Genomic DNA, 14016 nt, shown 5'->3' on the forward strand with positions numbered 1-14016 from the left:
AGACAATAATTACCACATGTCAGTGTGTAGAGCCGGGCCCGCGCTTGTGTGAAAAACGATAAATTAACAAAACGCTAGAAGAAGGGCTTGAACCTTCGACCTTGTGGTTAACAGCCACACGCTCTAACCAACTGAGCTACTCCAGCGCACGATGGTTATATAATTTTTTTAATTTTAGATTCTGAATATTGTTATAATTGATCCACTTAATCAAGATGTTTTGATCAACCATTGAGATCTTGTTCACATTAGCATGTGCCATATTTGAGAATCCGCACTTGATATATTTAAAATCAAATGTTTTGTTTAAGAAGACTATCAATAAATAATTAACAAAACTAAGAAAAACTTGAAATAAAACAAAGAAACTTTTAAAGTTTGAAACCTGAAAAGTGGAACATACCCACTATAGAAATTTGATTTGGATGGAAATGCTAAGAGGCTGTTTGGTATTGCTTTTTTATCTTTTGTGTGTTTCATTTTACAAATATAGAAAATAAGAAAACGAGTTCGGTGGGTGTTTGTACAATGATGTTTTCGTTTTTATTATAGAACAAAAACAACTTGTTTTCTGTATTTAACAAAGAAAAATGCAAAACAAATTTTTTTTTTACAATTATTGCAAAAATAAAGGTCCCACGTTTACTTTTTTATGAGATGTCAGCTAGTAGGCCTCTGTAAGTTATCTTTGATGTAATTTACAGCCAAGCAAATTTCACTCACTAACTCGCTTGGTCTTGCTACTTTGTTACTCATTTTTGTACTAAAAAAGTTTAATTTTAAGTCACAACAAGTATAATTTAGGAAAATCCTAACAAGCAACTTTGTAAATCAATTCAAATGAGTCCCATTTAAAAAAATAAAATTATTTATATAATAAAATAAAATAATAAATCTCATTTATCTTATATTTTAATAATTTTTCAAATACACTACCGAGCACATTTTTATTATTTTATTTTTCAAAGCTACATATAAAATAAGCAACAAGAGTTTTCAAATTTACCAGAAAACTAATTATATCTATATTACAAAATAAATACAAAACAACATTTAAAAAAAAAAAAAAACCAAACGCATCCTTAGTCTCCATTTTGCTTACACGTGCCAATCCGCAATTTTATTGGTCTGTCACTTTGGACTTCTGCACCGAACTCGTTGACGAGGTCTGTTTCAGCTGCATGTGGTTGACTAGTGACAACCAATAAGTTCATCTATCTAAGTTGTAGTAAATTTTCAAATTCTTCCCAGTCACCAAATCATTATTTTAGTTGCAAACCTTTTACTAAAGGATAGAATATACTCTGAGAAAGTAAAGGCTTTGTGCCCAGTACTTCCACGACTCTTCTCTCTTCACTCTTCAGCATCCAGGCCATTAAGGTATGACCAACTTTGATGTTTGATCCTTGATCTAAGGTAACTTAATTTAATCTTTTTTCTTTTTCAGTAATTATGTAGTCCATGAGCTTAATTAATAAACTTGGTTTTTACCGTTTTTCTTTTCTCTTTTTGTGATTACGTTAAGACTAATGGTTTCATTTTCCCTTTAAAGATCATATAAGAACTTGAATGTGATTTGTTTGATTGTTTCTCAATGTTGATGATATTAATCTATAAGCTTACAAAAGACTGTATTCCTTTTTGTCATTGAATAATTTTGTGTGGAATGGAGATTGATACTTTTTTTTTCCCCCCGGGCAACTGGGTATTATTAATAGATCTTGAGTTCTGCAGAATCATCGCTTAAAAGGACTTTTATACAGTGCATTAATTTGTTGATTGATTTTTGTGTGGTGGCTTTCAGGATTGGTTTGTATTAAGATTCCTGGGAAGACAAATGATGGAGTTGTTAGGGTGTCCCGAGAATGGTATTTGGAGTGTTGTTGAGAGCTTTATTAGGATTGATTTCCATTATTATTTTACAATTTGGCGAAATTGGATTAGTGGTATTGCTGTTTAAGGTTTCTTCTATTGTTGAAAATAGACAATGGAATGTACATAAGATCAGAATTATGTTAAAAGGACTTTGATTATAATCATTTCATGGTGGATTAAGTGAGGGTTTATACTTTATATCTTAAGTTCTTGGGGTCACTTCAATCACTGGTTCAGGCACAACTGTTTTACTGGTCAAATTTGGAATTATATATAGCTAGTGACACAGTTCAAGTATTAATGGATGCCTTGCAAGTTGTTTCTGCGGCAACACAAATAGTTACAAGCATGGTAGGGGCTGTTCGTGCATTAGAACAAGCCTCTAGGAATCTCGATGAAGCTCCAAAGAGAATCCGAAGCCTAGAGGATTTTGTATGTGATCTTGAGAATTTGATGCGCCGGATTAAGCAAAAACATGTCTACAAGCTCCATAACCCCCAATTAGATCACCAACTTCAAAGTTTGAATTCGCTGATAGAACGGCTGCATCCAAAGATCAGGAAGGCAAGAAGGATGGTTTCGAAGAGTAAAATCAAGAACTTGGCTCATGTAGTGTGGACTTCTATGGCTGGTGACCCACTTAGGAAGCTACTGAACTCAATCAACGATGACTTGAATTGGTGGCTTGAATCTCAAATATTGGCGCAAAATGTTGAGAAGGTGATAGAATTAACAGCACAGGAAGTTCCAACTCGATTGAAAGTAAAGGCTGAACAAGGCTACCCTATTTCTAGTAAATCCAAGTTTTTGAGGAAATTGCTAGAACAGGAGGAAACTCATCAAGTCATTCTAATTGTTGGATTATCAGGCATTGGGAAGTCCTGTTTGGCTCGTCAAGTAGCATCTGATGCTCCAGAAAGATTTGTGGGTGGAGCAGTTGAACTTGGATTTGGGCAATGGTGCAGTCGAGCTGCTTGCAATGGAAGTAAGTCTGATTACCAGAAGCGCTTAGCTAGAAAAATTAGCAAATTCTTGGTGCAGATAGGGTTTTGGAAAAAGATTAAGGATGAGAATAGTGATCTTGAATATCTTTGTTGCTTGCTTCAAGAAGCCTTGTATGGAAAGAGCATACTGATACTACTTGATGATGTGTGGGAGCAGGACATAGTTGAGCGGTTTGCAAAGCTGTATGATAATGATTGCAAGTACTTAGTAACGACAAGAAATGAAGCTGTCTACGAAATAACAGAAGCTGAGAAGGTAGAGTTGAGCAAAGATGATATAATGGAGATAAGCAAATCAATCCTTCTCTACCATAGCCTCCTTGCTGAAGAAGAGCTACCGGTATGGACTGAGTCAATCTAATATTTCTTTTTTTCAAAAATCATTACATTGTAATGAAGCAACTACATCAACAATTTTTATTTATTTTATTTGATGAATCCAAACACATGAATTATGGCATGTACTCAACATAATTATAAGTACATGGCTTTTTTTTTTTGTATCCATGGGACATCGCAAATGTCTAGATGCCCTTAAACCCGAGGATTCATGAAAACCTTCCTATGGTGTTTCTCATGCAAGGGGTGATTGGTATCACCCAAGCATTCACTAGTGCAGATACAGGATATGTAGAGGTGTGCGGCTTTCTATTAGACAACTGCTCTGCAAATGACCTAAACTTTTGTGTCTGAACTATTATAAGAAAATCAAGCTACTTTTAGAGCCATCATTGGCAGTTTTGTGTGAGCCTAGATGTTTTAGCTTGATCCACTTAGTCTTGCAGCAAAAGGATATAATTCTGGAACTAATGAGACAAAAATCATATCTCTGGAAAGTTTCCACTTAATTTTTCTATCGTGAGAACTGTGTTGGCATATTAAGTAATTAGCATATAGTCAGGGAATACTATCAGCTTAGCCTCCTCAAAAATTAAGTTAATTGATTCCAGATATATGTAGAAGTCTTAAATGCTTGATTTGTATGTTTCCACACATCCTCTCATTGAGAAAATATATATGATGCTGCCTTCTAGAGATGGATGAAATATCACTTTTGTGTTTATCATAGATTGATATTACTCATACCCGTCCATTACATCACATCCACTTATCTACTTAGTTCACTTCCATTTTCCTACTTTTCTTTTTTCACTAATTACCTTCTGATATGTTGAGTTAATTTTTTCGTATAGGCTGCTGCTGAGAGCTTGCTAGAACGTTGTGGCCACCACCCTCTAACCGTAGCTGTTATGGGTAAGGCTCTCAGGAAAGAATTAAGATCTGAGAAATGGGAAAAGGCCATTACAGATTTATCGACCTTTGCCACATGTGCACCTGGTCCTGTCTCGTACGTAAATGAGAAAGAAGCTGAGAACACACTAACAATTTTTGGGTCATTTGAGTTCAGTCTTGAAGCAATGCCTAGAGACTCCAGAAGGCTTTTCATAGCCCTTGCTGCTCTTTCGTGGGCAGAGCCAGTACCAGAAGCTTGTTTGGAAGCAATATGGTCAATTCTTGTGCAGAAAAGCCTGTTTTCTCTGGCAGTGTGCAAGCTTGTTGAAGGATCCTTGCTTATGAAAGATGATACAGATCCCTTATACCAAGTACATGACATGGTATCTCTGTACCTTGATAGCAAGACAAATGATTCAATTCAGATGCTAATAAATGGGCTGAAAGCTGAAGAAATTGCATTTATATGCCCTTGGTTTCTTATTTTCGGAAAAGAAAATATCAAAAATATTGCTGAGGAAAAGGTAGAGTTTTCCCTCGGTGTTTCTGAAGAAAAGCTGGTGATTATCACCATAGAAGCTATTCTTCAGGCTCTTATGGCTAGCAAATCAATTTCTGAACTTGAAGTTAGCAGAATCTGCTTTAGTGGCATACTAGGACCTAGGATTGCGGATCTTATCTCTAGAGATTCACAGAGTCTAACTGTAGTTTCTGCAGAAGCCATCACGAATATATTCAGTAAGGGAGATTACTGCAGTTATATTCCATCCCTTGAAACTACTGGAGCGGTTGATAAGCTAGCAGGTCTACTACAAAAAAGTGAGGACCCAATGATTCAGACTGATATTTTAACTGTCCTCACAAAGCTGGCAGAGTTTGGAACTCCAGAGACAGTTGACAAGGTGCTTCAAAGCATACCCTTTGATAAGCTGGCCACGCTGCTCTCTTATGATGCCAAGGAGTGGCATGAGAACATGTTTACAATATTAATGTCTTTGGCCAAAGTTGGAAAGTCAAAAGCTGTTGAAAAAATGTTTGCTTTTGAGATTGACAAGAACCTTATAAAACTTCTTGAGAACGGTTCTGAAGTAGTACAACACCATGCGATTGTCACTTTGAAGGCATTCTATGAGTTGGCAGGCTCTCCTGCAAATGCTTCTCTTCGACCAGCTAATCTTAACCTTCTGCCATGGCAAGTCAGGCTTCGGTTGGAAAGATTTATTATTTCTGATCGAACTGTTCCCCCCTCGCCGAAATCACAAACCTTTGAAGATGTCATTCACAGGTTGTTAGATGGTGATAACAAGCAAGTACAGGGGGCAATGCAGGATCTCATACCATTCCTCGAGAAAGCAGGTGAGCTGAAGATCAGAGATATGATCATCAAAAGCCCCCTTATTGCAAAGTTATCGGAGCTTCTGCAATATGCGCACCCAGAACAAAATTCAGTGAGATCTGAATCTGCTTTTTTACTTACGAAGTTAGCTTGTGCAGGTGGAGAACCTTGCATAAAGAAGTTTCTAGAGTATGATATAATCCCTGAGCTTGTTAAGATGATGCAATGCTGTGTCCCAGAAATTCAGGATTCCGCCTATGCAGCATTGCACCAGATGTTTTGCAGCAATGGTGGACTACTTGTCTTGGATAAGATTTTTAGGATGGGTCTCATAGAAAGAATGGCTCAATCACTCGAAAGCAAGACAGTGAAGACTCGAGAAGTGAACATGCACTGCATTGTTGATATTGTAGAATTGGGAAAAAAAGCCTACCTAGAGAGGATGCTTTCATTGCAGGTAGTGGAGAAGCTTGTGAAAATAGAGAAGAACAGTGGGGGCTCAGGTGAAACTCTGGGTGAATTTCTCAAGGGGATAGATAAATGCAAGCACCTTTCAATGGCTGAGCGGAGAGTGATGAAGCAACAAGTGTTGCGTAAGGTAAGAACCACATTAAAAGGTCATAAGTTTGAAACACAGATTGTAGCTAAATTAGATTCTTTTCTGTCTGAGTCATCAAGAGGTTCCAGTAGTGGGAGTGGTAGTAGTAAACACCGAAAGTAAAAGGTGTTTGATAAAAGAACTGATCTTCTAGCTTGCTCTTCAGACTTCAGAGCCTGAGATCACTTGTTGTATTATATTGAAAATTATCTCAATTCAAAAATGAATCTCACTTTTTTGTCAAATTTTCTGCTGGATATAAAACTACAAACGCCATTGATATTTGCTCATGTATGATGTCTTCTCATACGACAGTCAAATTATCTGCACTATGATACTTCTCTCACAAACAACGATACAAAAGTAACGAAGATAATATTGATTTGAGGACTGAAATAAAAGAAGAGAGAGTTAAAAAGGTGCACGCGCACGCAAATGTATAATGAAGGGACATGTCAATCTCCCGTCATTTTGCTTGCTGCAAAATATCTTTGATTAACAGCTTGATGTTCAGGTAAGAAGATCCCCCTTCTTCTATTGCTGTCTTTGCCGTCTCCCCATACTCTCTAGCTCTTCTTCTCCTCTCATCTCTTTCTTCCCCTTCATCCATGAGCATGTTAATAGCCTTTTTGACATCTTCCTTCTTCACCGGCACCCCATTCCTCTCTTCATCGGCTAAACTTGGTGGACGTTCTGCCCCAATCGTCACACCAATCCTCAACACTTGCACAACCAACTTCTCATTGCAAAACTGATCTGCGAAAAATGGCCAGGTGACCATCGGCAAGCCATTTGAAACCGCTTCTAGCACTGAATTCCAGCCGCAATGTGTTAAGAACCCTCCAATTGCAGGGTGAGACAATATCACCACTTGAGGAGCCCAACCCCGGATCAAAAGTCCTCTCCCTTCAATCCTTTCCTCAAACTTTTCTGCCGAAAGCTTGATCTCCGGGTCTTATAACCCAGATGAATGGCTTCTTTGTTGCTTCTAAGCCTAAACCAAGCTCTATCAGCTGTCTGGTTGAACAATCACAAAGACTTCCAAGACAAACATAGACTGCAGAGCCTGGTTGCCATGAATCAAGCCACTTTAAGCAACCAGAGCCATCATTGGAAGTCTTGTCACCTCTCTCAAGTTTATCCATGTCTTCCTTGTTGCACAATGAAACAGGACCGACACACCAAACTTTTCCATCTCTTGCATTCTTGTATTCTTCAACATAAGCAGGCTCCAACTCTTCAAATGAATTCACAATGACCCCATAGGATGCCATTTCAGCTGCCAAAATTGGCTCACCAAAACTTTTCAGTTTCAGGATTTCGGGTAGCTGAGCTTTAGTTATTTCAACTCGATCAGGCAATCCAGGCACCAAAAAATATTCCGAATCAGAGGAAACACTCTCATGAGCCTTGGAAACACTCAAGCTGTGCAAACACAAAAGACAAAAGCAAGAAAAACCATGGAAAACAATCCTTGGAACATTGAACTTGCAGGCAGAAGAAACTGTCCAAGGCAAACACACGTCGGAGATTAAGCAGCCTGGCTTAGGTTGTATCTCCTTGAACAAAGTTTCCAACGGCAAACGCAGCATTTCAATTGCAGCGAAGAACTTGGGGAGCAAGGCCATCGAAGGAAGCTTGTCCCAACTCTCACAACCTTCAGGCAATCCTACTTCTTGACATGGAAAATAAAACTCAATGACTTGGATACGTAACCCAGATTGTATCCCACGTTCTATAACGTTTTGAAACCGGGCTGCATTCATTGGTGTGGTGACAATGGTTACAAGGGCGCCATGCTGTGCCAACAATCTTGCAATGTCTATCATGGGAATCATATGGCCCTGAGCAAGAAAAGGAAATAAGATGAAGTGAAGCTGGCTACCAGCTTGGGATGCCATGGCAGAGTTTCTCTTCCTAATGGGACTTTGCTGCTGGTGATGTTTGTAGAATCAATAATGCATTTGCTAGAGATGGTTTTTGACAGATAGGCATGGCAATAAGGGATGCCGTTGAGATTTTTGCACTGTATTCAAAGAAGGGACCTCATGCCCGTAAGGTACCACCACCATATGAAGTGTCATGTCACTCGTGTCGTTTCCCGAATTAAAGATTCTGAAAAACGTGGGCTCATTGGTTGAAACCCTTTTCCATTTTCGATATTCTCCATTGGAAAATGCTTCTCAGCGAGAATGCTGAGAGAATGCTGAGAGAATACCGAGAGAAACGGCATACAGTAATGCCGTTTCTCTCGGCTCCATCCCCCACAACGTGAACTGCTGCCCCTTTTGTTTTTTCTTGCTGCTTCTGCTTTTTCCACATTTTTTACTCTTTTTCCCCCACATTTGATTCTAGCTGTCGAAAAGCACTAATTGAGTTGAGATTTTTCTCTCATTTCACAAGTAGAGAGAACGGCATTAGGGCAGGAGTATTTGCTCATTCACGTGAAAAGGATTGAGTTGGGTTTTTTTTTTCTCATTTTAGAAGCAGGAAAACGGCATTAGCAGCCTAGCAGGAGTAGTTTATCACCAGCTTGAAGTAAAACACCCAGCTGGTAAAGAGTGATTTTTTATTTATTCTATTATTTTTTGTTATATGATAATGAAATTTTTATTTAGAAATTTTTATTTAGAAGTTTGATTTAGAAATTTTTATTTAGAAATCAAATAATGATAAATTTGATTTAGAAATTTTTAATATAAATGTTGTGTTTGATTTAGAAATCTTTTTATTTAGAAGTTTTTTAATTTAAATGATGGGTGGGATTTAAAAATTTTTAATTTAAATTTTGTTTCGATTTAAATTTTTTTAATTTAAATTTTGTGTTCGATTTATTATTTTTTTAATTTAAATTTTTAGAATATAATGGATTAAATTATTGGTGGATCAAAATTTTGTAAAAATTTATAATAATTTATTCTTAATATGAATATTAATTATTTTGTATATTTATATTTTTTAATTTCTAAAATCTCATATCACGTTTTAATTTTTTATATATTACAACAACCACTCCCGCAGTATGCTTTGCAACCACATTATCCTTCTCATTCGATGACGTACGAAGGATCTGGAAGTGAAAGTTTCTAACATTTGCTACATCAACAACGTAACGAAGACAACAATGAATGTGATTGATGTTTGACCTATATTTTGTTCCAACAAGTTTTTCTAGCATTTCGCTTATATTTGGCTAAATCGAACTAATTACAGCGATGAACATGTAATTGCACAATTGTATTTTCAACGATGAACCTGTATTTTCACAAGTAATTACAAACAAAAATTTATACCCAACCAGAATTTTTTACCAAATAATTACCAAATGTAATACATATAACCGACAATTTTCACCAAATAATTATCAACAAAAATTTATACCCAACCGGCAATATACCAAAAATTTTTCAGAACCACCCAGCACAAAAAACCATACCCAGAATGCCGGTAAATCTGCAAGTTTACATGCAAATCAAACCTCAACTGTCAATAAACCACCAACCAGTGTGCAAATCTAGGCTCAAAAGTTCGGAAATATATGATAAAGATCAAATTTTGAAGGCGAATCAAATCTCAGTTGTCAATAAGGCACCACCACATGTATTCAACTAATGGTTCTAGTTCCAGACAAAAATAATCCAACAATCGTTTAAAATATATATTAAAATTGAATTTAAAGTTGTACAGCCATCGGCAGAAGGCATGAAATTGAAAAGCTACCGAATAAGATAGGTAAAAAAAAACAAGAAATAAAATAAGAGCGCGAAGTGCGAATCTCACTATAGGGGCATGTGGATGGGCTGGCAACTAAAATTTACAAGGGCTGAGGGATTGCAAATTTGCAGCAGGTGAGAACATGGTCGATGGAGAGAGACGAGCAGCACCACCGAGCACCGCGAGCAGCGACCACCGACGACCAGTGACCAACGAGTAGATCTGGAGTAGTAGCGAGCGAGAGGAGGAGACGAGGAGTGGTAGAGAGCGCGTGAAGGAGAAGAGTAGTGAGCGAAAGGAGGGGAAGAGGAGTACCAGGCTACCAGCAAGCGTGGGAGAGGAGGGAGAGAGAGTCAACATTTTTTTTTACATTTTATACCGGCGTTTTAACTTTTTAAGTTTAAAAAATCTTTTTTTTTTTTTTTCTGCCGAGAGAAACTCGGCATTCTTGACATCTAGCACTCCTCTTCTCCATTCGTTTTTGCAACTTATTTAATTGTATTACAATCTTTATGAGACAAAACCAGGAGGTGAAGGTTGTTGGGCATGTCTCGCAGACCATAATAAATATTTATCATGAAATTGCCCGTCAAAGCATTACTGGGTCTATTATTTGCATTCATCATATTCTTGATGGAAGTTTAAACTCATATTTCACCCATTTGGTTAATGGAATGTAATCAGATTTATGCAACACCATTGAACTTGTCAGCATAACGTCTTTCTTATGTTAGTAAGATGCAAATCAGCCCCAGCTCAAGACAAATTCACAACACTATGAAGCATATAAAAAACTTGCGCCTTCGTTACAACATAGAACTTTCCATTATTTTTCCGATGTAGATGAGGAAGTCGACCAACTTCCTCATTCTTAAGTCTCATCTGCGATTTAATAGAACTAATAATTTACATACAGTGGATAAGCAACAAAGTCAGATCAACAAAAAACTTCAACAAACATGTGCAATTGCAGAGGGCCAAGTTTAGGTCAGCCTGTAAGTTCCTCCATCAAGCCCTGTTGAGCAAGGAAAACCTTGAGGCATGAATAGTGTTACAAGGAATGGAAATGTTTTAACGCCAGCATCTGAAGACACAATTTTAGAAACAAGTTAGAGAGGCACTCACTCTTGAGATGTATGGCTCCGCATCAGTTCGTTTGAGAAAGTGCATCGAGTGGCGGGCAAAATTGGCTGCCTTGTCACTCACAACTATTCCTTCACCGAGATCATCAAGGACCCTCACCTTGATATAGGGGTCTTTTGGTGGCACCATATCCTTTGCAGAAACAAGAACATTAGCTTTAAAAATCTGGTTTTTAAGCACAATTTTGATCAAGCTATTTTCAGAAATTGGATATTGCAATACTCAATCCACCTTAAAATCAGCAAATTTCAATTTCGAGAACATTTACATTGCTATTCACAATTATCTTACAGAATGGCTAAATAACATACTGCTCCTTCAATGACCAGATGTGCTTCTTTTTACTTTGCATGCATTTCGTTTCATAACCTTTTCTTACAACAAGTGACATTATCAATTGATACTGAAAGCAAAATGTTGTTGCCAAATCCCTCACTTTCTTCATCTGATAGATGTACTTTTGTCATTAGTAAACCAGCACTCAGGCTTTGTGGCATCCACTAGTCATCAATTGCATACCAAGTTCACCAATTGTGCACTCTTATAATCAGAAAGTTTAATTCGTATGAGCTTAATTCATATGAGCAAGAAAGAAAGGAGTTACCACATTCAAGTTAAGATCCACTTTCGACATGTATGATTCCAATGCTGCAGAATGTCTCTTAAAATAATCTTTTTCCAAGTGACTGAGTTTTTCTTGAATTTCTTCGGGCAGCTCAAAGAGCCTAAGCCCAACTGTCCATGCCAAATTCTGTATCATTTCTGCTCGGTTGTACCTACATGACCATAAACCACGAACTAGAGTTACTGCCACAATGAAAAACCTCAAATTAAACATAAAAGCTAATTATAAGAATGTTGCTTACAGAAATAACATAGCATTAGAGAATACTTACACGTATGCCATCAGGCAGCGTTTGTTGCGAATTAGAGAAAGGTGGTTGATAAGTGCTCCATAGTGATCTGCATTTCTTGTTGTTTGAAAATCCAATCCTTCTTCCTGCATTTTCCTAACACAAGCATAAATCTACAAAGTAAGTTAAAAATAAAGGTATGCAATTACTCGTCGTATCAAAAGAAACACCAAGGATTCATACCAAATGATTACCTTATCAAGGACTGAAGCGCGAGGAAATTTTCACTGCATTCTTTAATTACTTCATTTAAAAGCTCATCCTGCAAAATCACATAACAAAGACCAAATTTCAAGGTTAGCAGAAATAAACCTAAAATACTCATCAAACAGTTGATAACCACAGCACAATGTAACAATAATACAAAAGTGGAGAACTTGAAAACATTCAGAAAAGCTAGTTGTACAATGAATCAATAAACATAAAATCACCCACTTCATAATGCATGCATTAAATCAACAGCTTGAGCATGCCCTTTTCACACGACACGCAAAAACAGAAATCAAGAAACAAAGAACACAACTGAATTGAAATTACATTAAAATGCGTGAGCTGGCCTTTTTCACCACTTGCAAGTCCCTTTACCAGTCGGCTTCCCAATCTTCCGTGCATTTCTTTTCCTTTCGAGATCCTGAATTCATTCAAGCATTTCATCAAACATCGTACATGCGCAAAAACAGACGTACATGGCACATCAGCACTAGGGATGGCAAAACATCGGGTCGGGCTCGGGCTTGGCCAAACCCGACCCGATCAATAAAAAATTAAAGCCCGACCCTAAAAAAGCCCTACCTATTTATAGTTAGGGTCGGGTCGGGCTCGACCCGAATCGGGCCAACATCGGGTCGGGCTACCGAAACCATTTTCCAAATGCAGCTGCAACTTGCATTTCCAGATTTCCAGATTGCTTAAGCTGCTCGTGTGCTGTCCAAGACAGCATTTCAAGACGAAAGCCATGCTCATGCCTCCTAGTTTCCTATATTTAAACAAAGAATTTGAATCCCAACAAATTCTTCTTTACATACAATTTTTAAATGACAAAATTTTACATCAATCTTCTTTACATACAACTTTTAAATGACAAAATTTTACATCAGAATCAACCGCATCAGAATCATCCTATGACAATTTTTTTTTATTATTTACATATCACAAATTAAATTTACCAATGCTTCAGAAAGAAATGCGGTAATGCCGGGGCAGAACTGTTCGTTGGCCGTTGGCTGGCAGACGGACGCGGCAAAGGGCGACAAAGGGCGGTTGGCTGGTTCACGCGACAGCGAGACACGACAGCAAGACACACGGCGACGAGACGTTGCTGATTGGCTGGCGACCTGGCGTGCGGCGGACGGTGACGATGCTCTCTGATTCGGCGGCGGGTTGGGTGGCTGGCTCCTGGCTTAGGGTTTTTGAGAATTTGGGATTTACGGTTTAGAGAGCTGTGATGTGTGCGTGTGTGATGTTGTTTGTGATGTGTGCGTGTGTGAATTGTGATGCTGTGAATGTGATGTGTGCGTGTGTGATGCTGTGAATGTGATGACTGATGTGTGCAGTGTGCCGCGTGCGTGTGTTAGATTGTTAGCAACTTAGCTTTTTTTTTTTGTTTTTTAATTAGGGTCAGGTCAGGTCGGGTTGGCTTTAAGCCCGACCCTAACTCTAAATTTATTCGGACCTTAAAATCTTAGCCCGAATCCGACCCGAAACCCGAAACTTCGGGCCAAAACCCTTAATATTAGAGTCGGGTCATTCGGGCTAAAAATAGGGCCGGGCTAAATTGCCAAGCCTAATCAGCACAGAGATCAATAGATGCATCAAAGATAATATTTAATAAAATACCCGTTATGGCTGTTTGTTTGGCGAGATCGAAATAGTGAGAAAATGGATCAAAATGGTCGAATTCATTCTTAGGCATGTGATCTAACTTCTGGTCATCGCTTTTGGCGGGGAAGTTTTTGAAGCTTTTCAAATTTGGCGCTCAAATTTTTTTGGGTGACGGTGCCGTTTAAGTAACAGTGTTTGTGTTTGTGTTATTTTATTTGATTTTAGTTGTAGTATATCCTGTCAACAAGATAAAAGCGCGTTTAAAATTATTAGTCTTTGAACTTCAAAAAATTAAAATATTGGTCTTTTGTTTTACACTGATATTTATTGTAGAAATCATTTTTTACTGAATTATTTCCTCATAATTGGATGACTGGT

General features: G+C 37.8%; 2 protein-coding genes, 1 non-coding gene and 1 pseudogene across 8 annotated transcripts; 1 reads left to right on the forward strand and 3 right to left on the reverse strand.

Annotated features, from left to right (window-relative positions):
- Nucleotides 1–72: 72 nt before the first annotated feature.
- TRNAN-GUU lies at nt 73–146 on the reverse strand. Its single transcript has one exon. It is a non-coding gene; the product is annotated as a tRNA-Asn (tRNA).
- A 1113-nt stretch (nt 147–1259) lies between these two features.
- Nucleotides 1260–6291, forward strand: LOC18037242. 2 transcript variants are annotated; one of them, XM_006427159.2, is made up of 3 exons: nt 1260–1416; nt 1805–3219; nt 4073–6291. In XM_006427159.2, the coding sequence occupies exons 2-3, from the start codon at nt 2176–2178 to the stop codon at nt 6167–6169; spliced, it is 3141 nt and encodes a 1046-aa protein (XP_006427222.1). In that variant the 5' UTR covers nt 1260–1416; nt 1805–2175; the 3' UTR covers nt 6170–6291. The 2 variants fall into 2 exon arrangements, with proteins under 2 accessions (XP_006427222.1, XP_024037184.1); XM_024181416.1 differs by having other exon boundaries at nt 1260–1380.
- A 78-nt stretch (nt 6292–6369) lies between these two features.
- On the reverse strand, nt 6370–8160 carry LOC18037243 (annotated as a pseudogene).
- A 2385-nt stretch (nt 8161–10545) lies between these two features.
- Nucleotides 10546–13719, reverse strand: LOC18037255 (probable DNA replication complex GINS protein PSF1). 5 transcript variants are annotated; one of them, XM_006427163.2, is made up of 8 exons: nt 12984–13309; nt 12610–12793; nt 12355–12448; nt 12012–12079; nt 11800–11913; nt 11508–11679; nt 10886–11035; nt 10546–10775 (listed from the first exon to the last, which is right to left on the reverse strand). In XM_006427163.2, exons 2-8 carry the CDS (start codon nt 12678–12680, stop codon nt 10749–10751), a joined length of 696 nt encoding a protein of 231 aa, XP_006427226.1. In that variant the 5' UTR covers nt 12681–12793; nt 12984–13309; the 3' UTR covers nt 10546–10748. The 5 variants fall into 5 exon arrangements, with proteins under 5 accessions (XP_006427226.1, XP_024037186.1, XP_024037188.1 ...); XM_024181418.1 differs by having other exon boundaries at nt 10546–10793; XM_024181420.1 differs by lacking the exons at nt 12610–12793; nt 12984–13309 and adding an exon at nt 13654–13719 and having other exon boundaries at nt 10546–10793.
- Between the last annotated feature and the right edge of the window lie 297 nt (nt 13720–14016).

Source organism: Citrus clementina, unplaced genomic scaffold, assembly GCF_000493195.1.
Source record: "Citrus clementina cultivar Clemenules unplaced genomic scaffold, Citrus_clementina_v1.0 scaffold_7, whole genome shotgun sequence".
Taxonomy (NCBI): domain Eukaryota; kingdom Viridiplantae; phylum Streptophyta; class Magnoliopsida; order Sapindales; family Rutaceae; genus Citrus; species Citrus x clementina.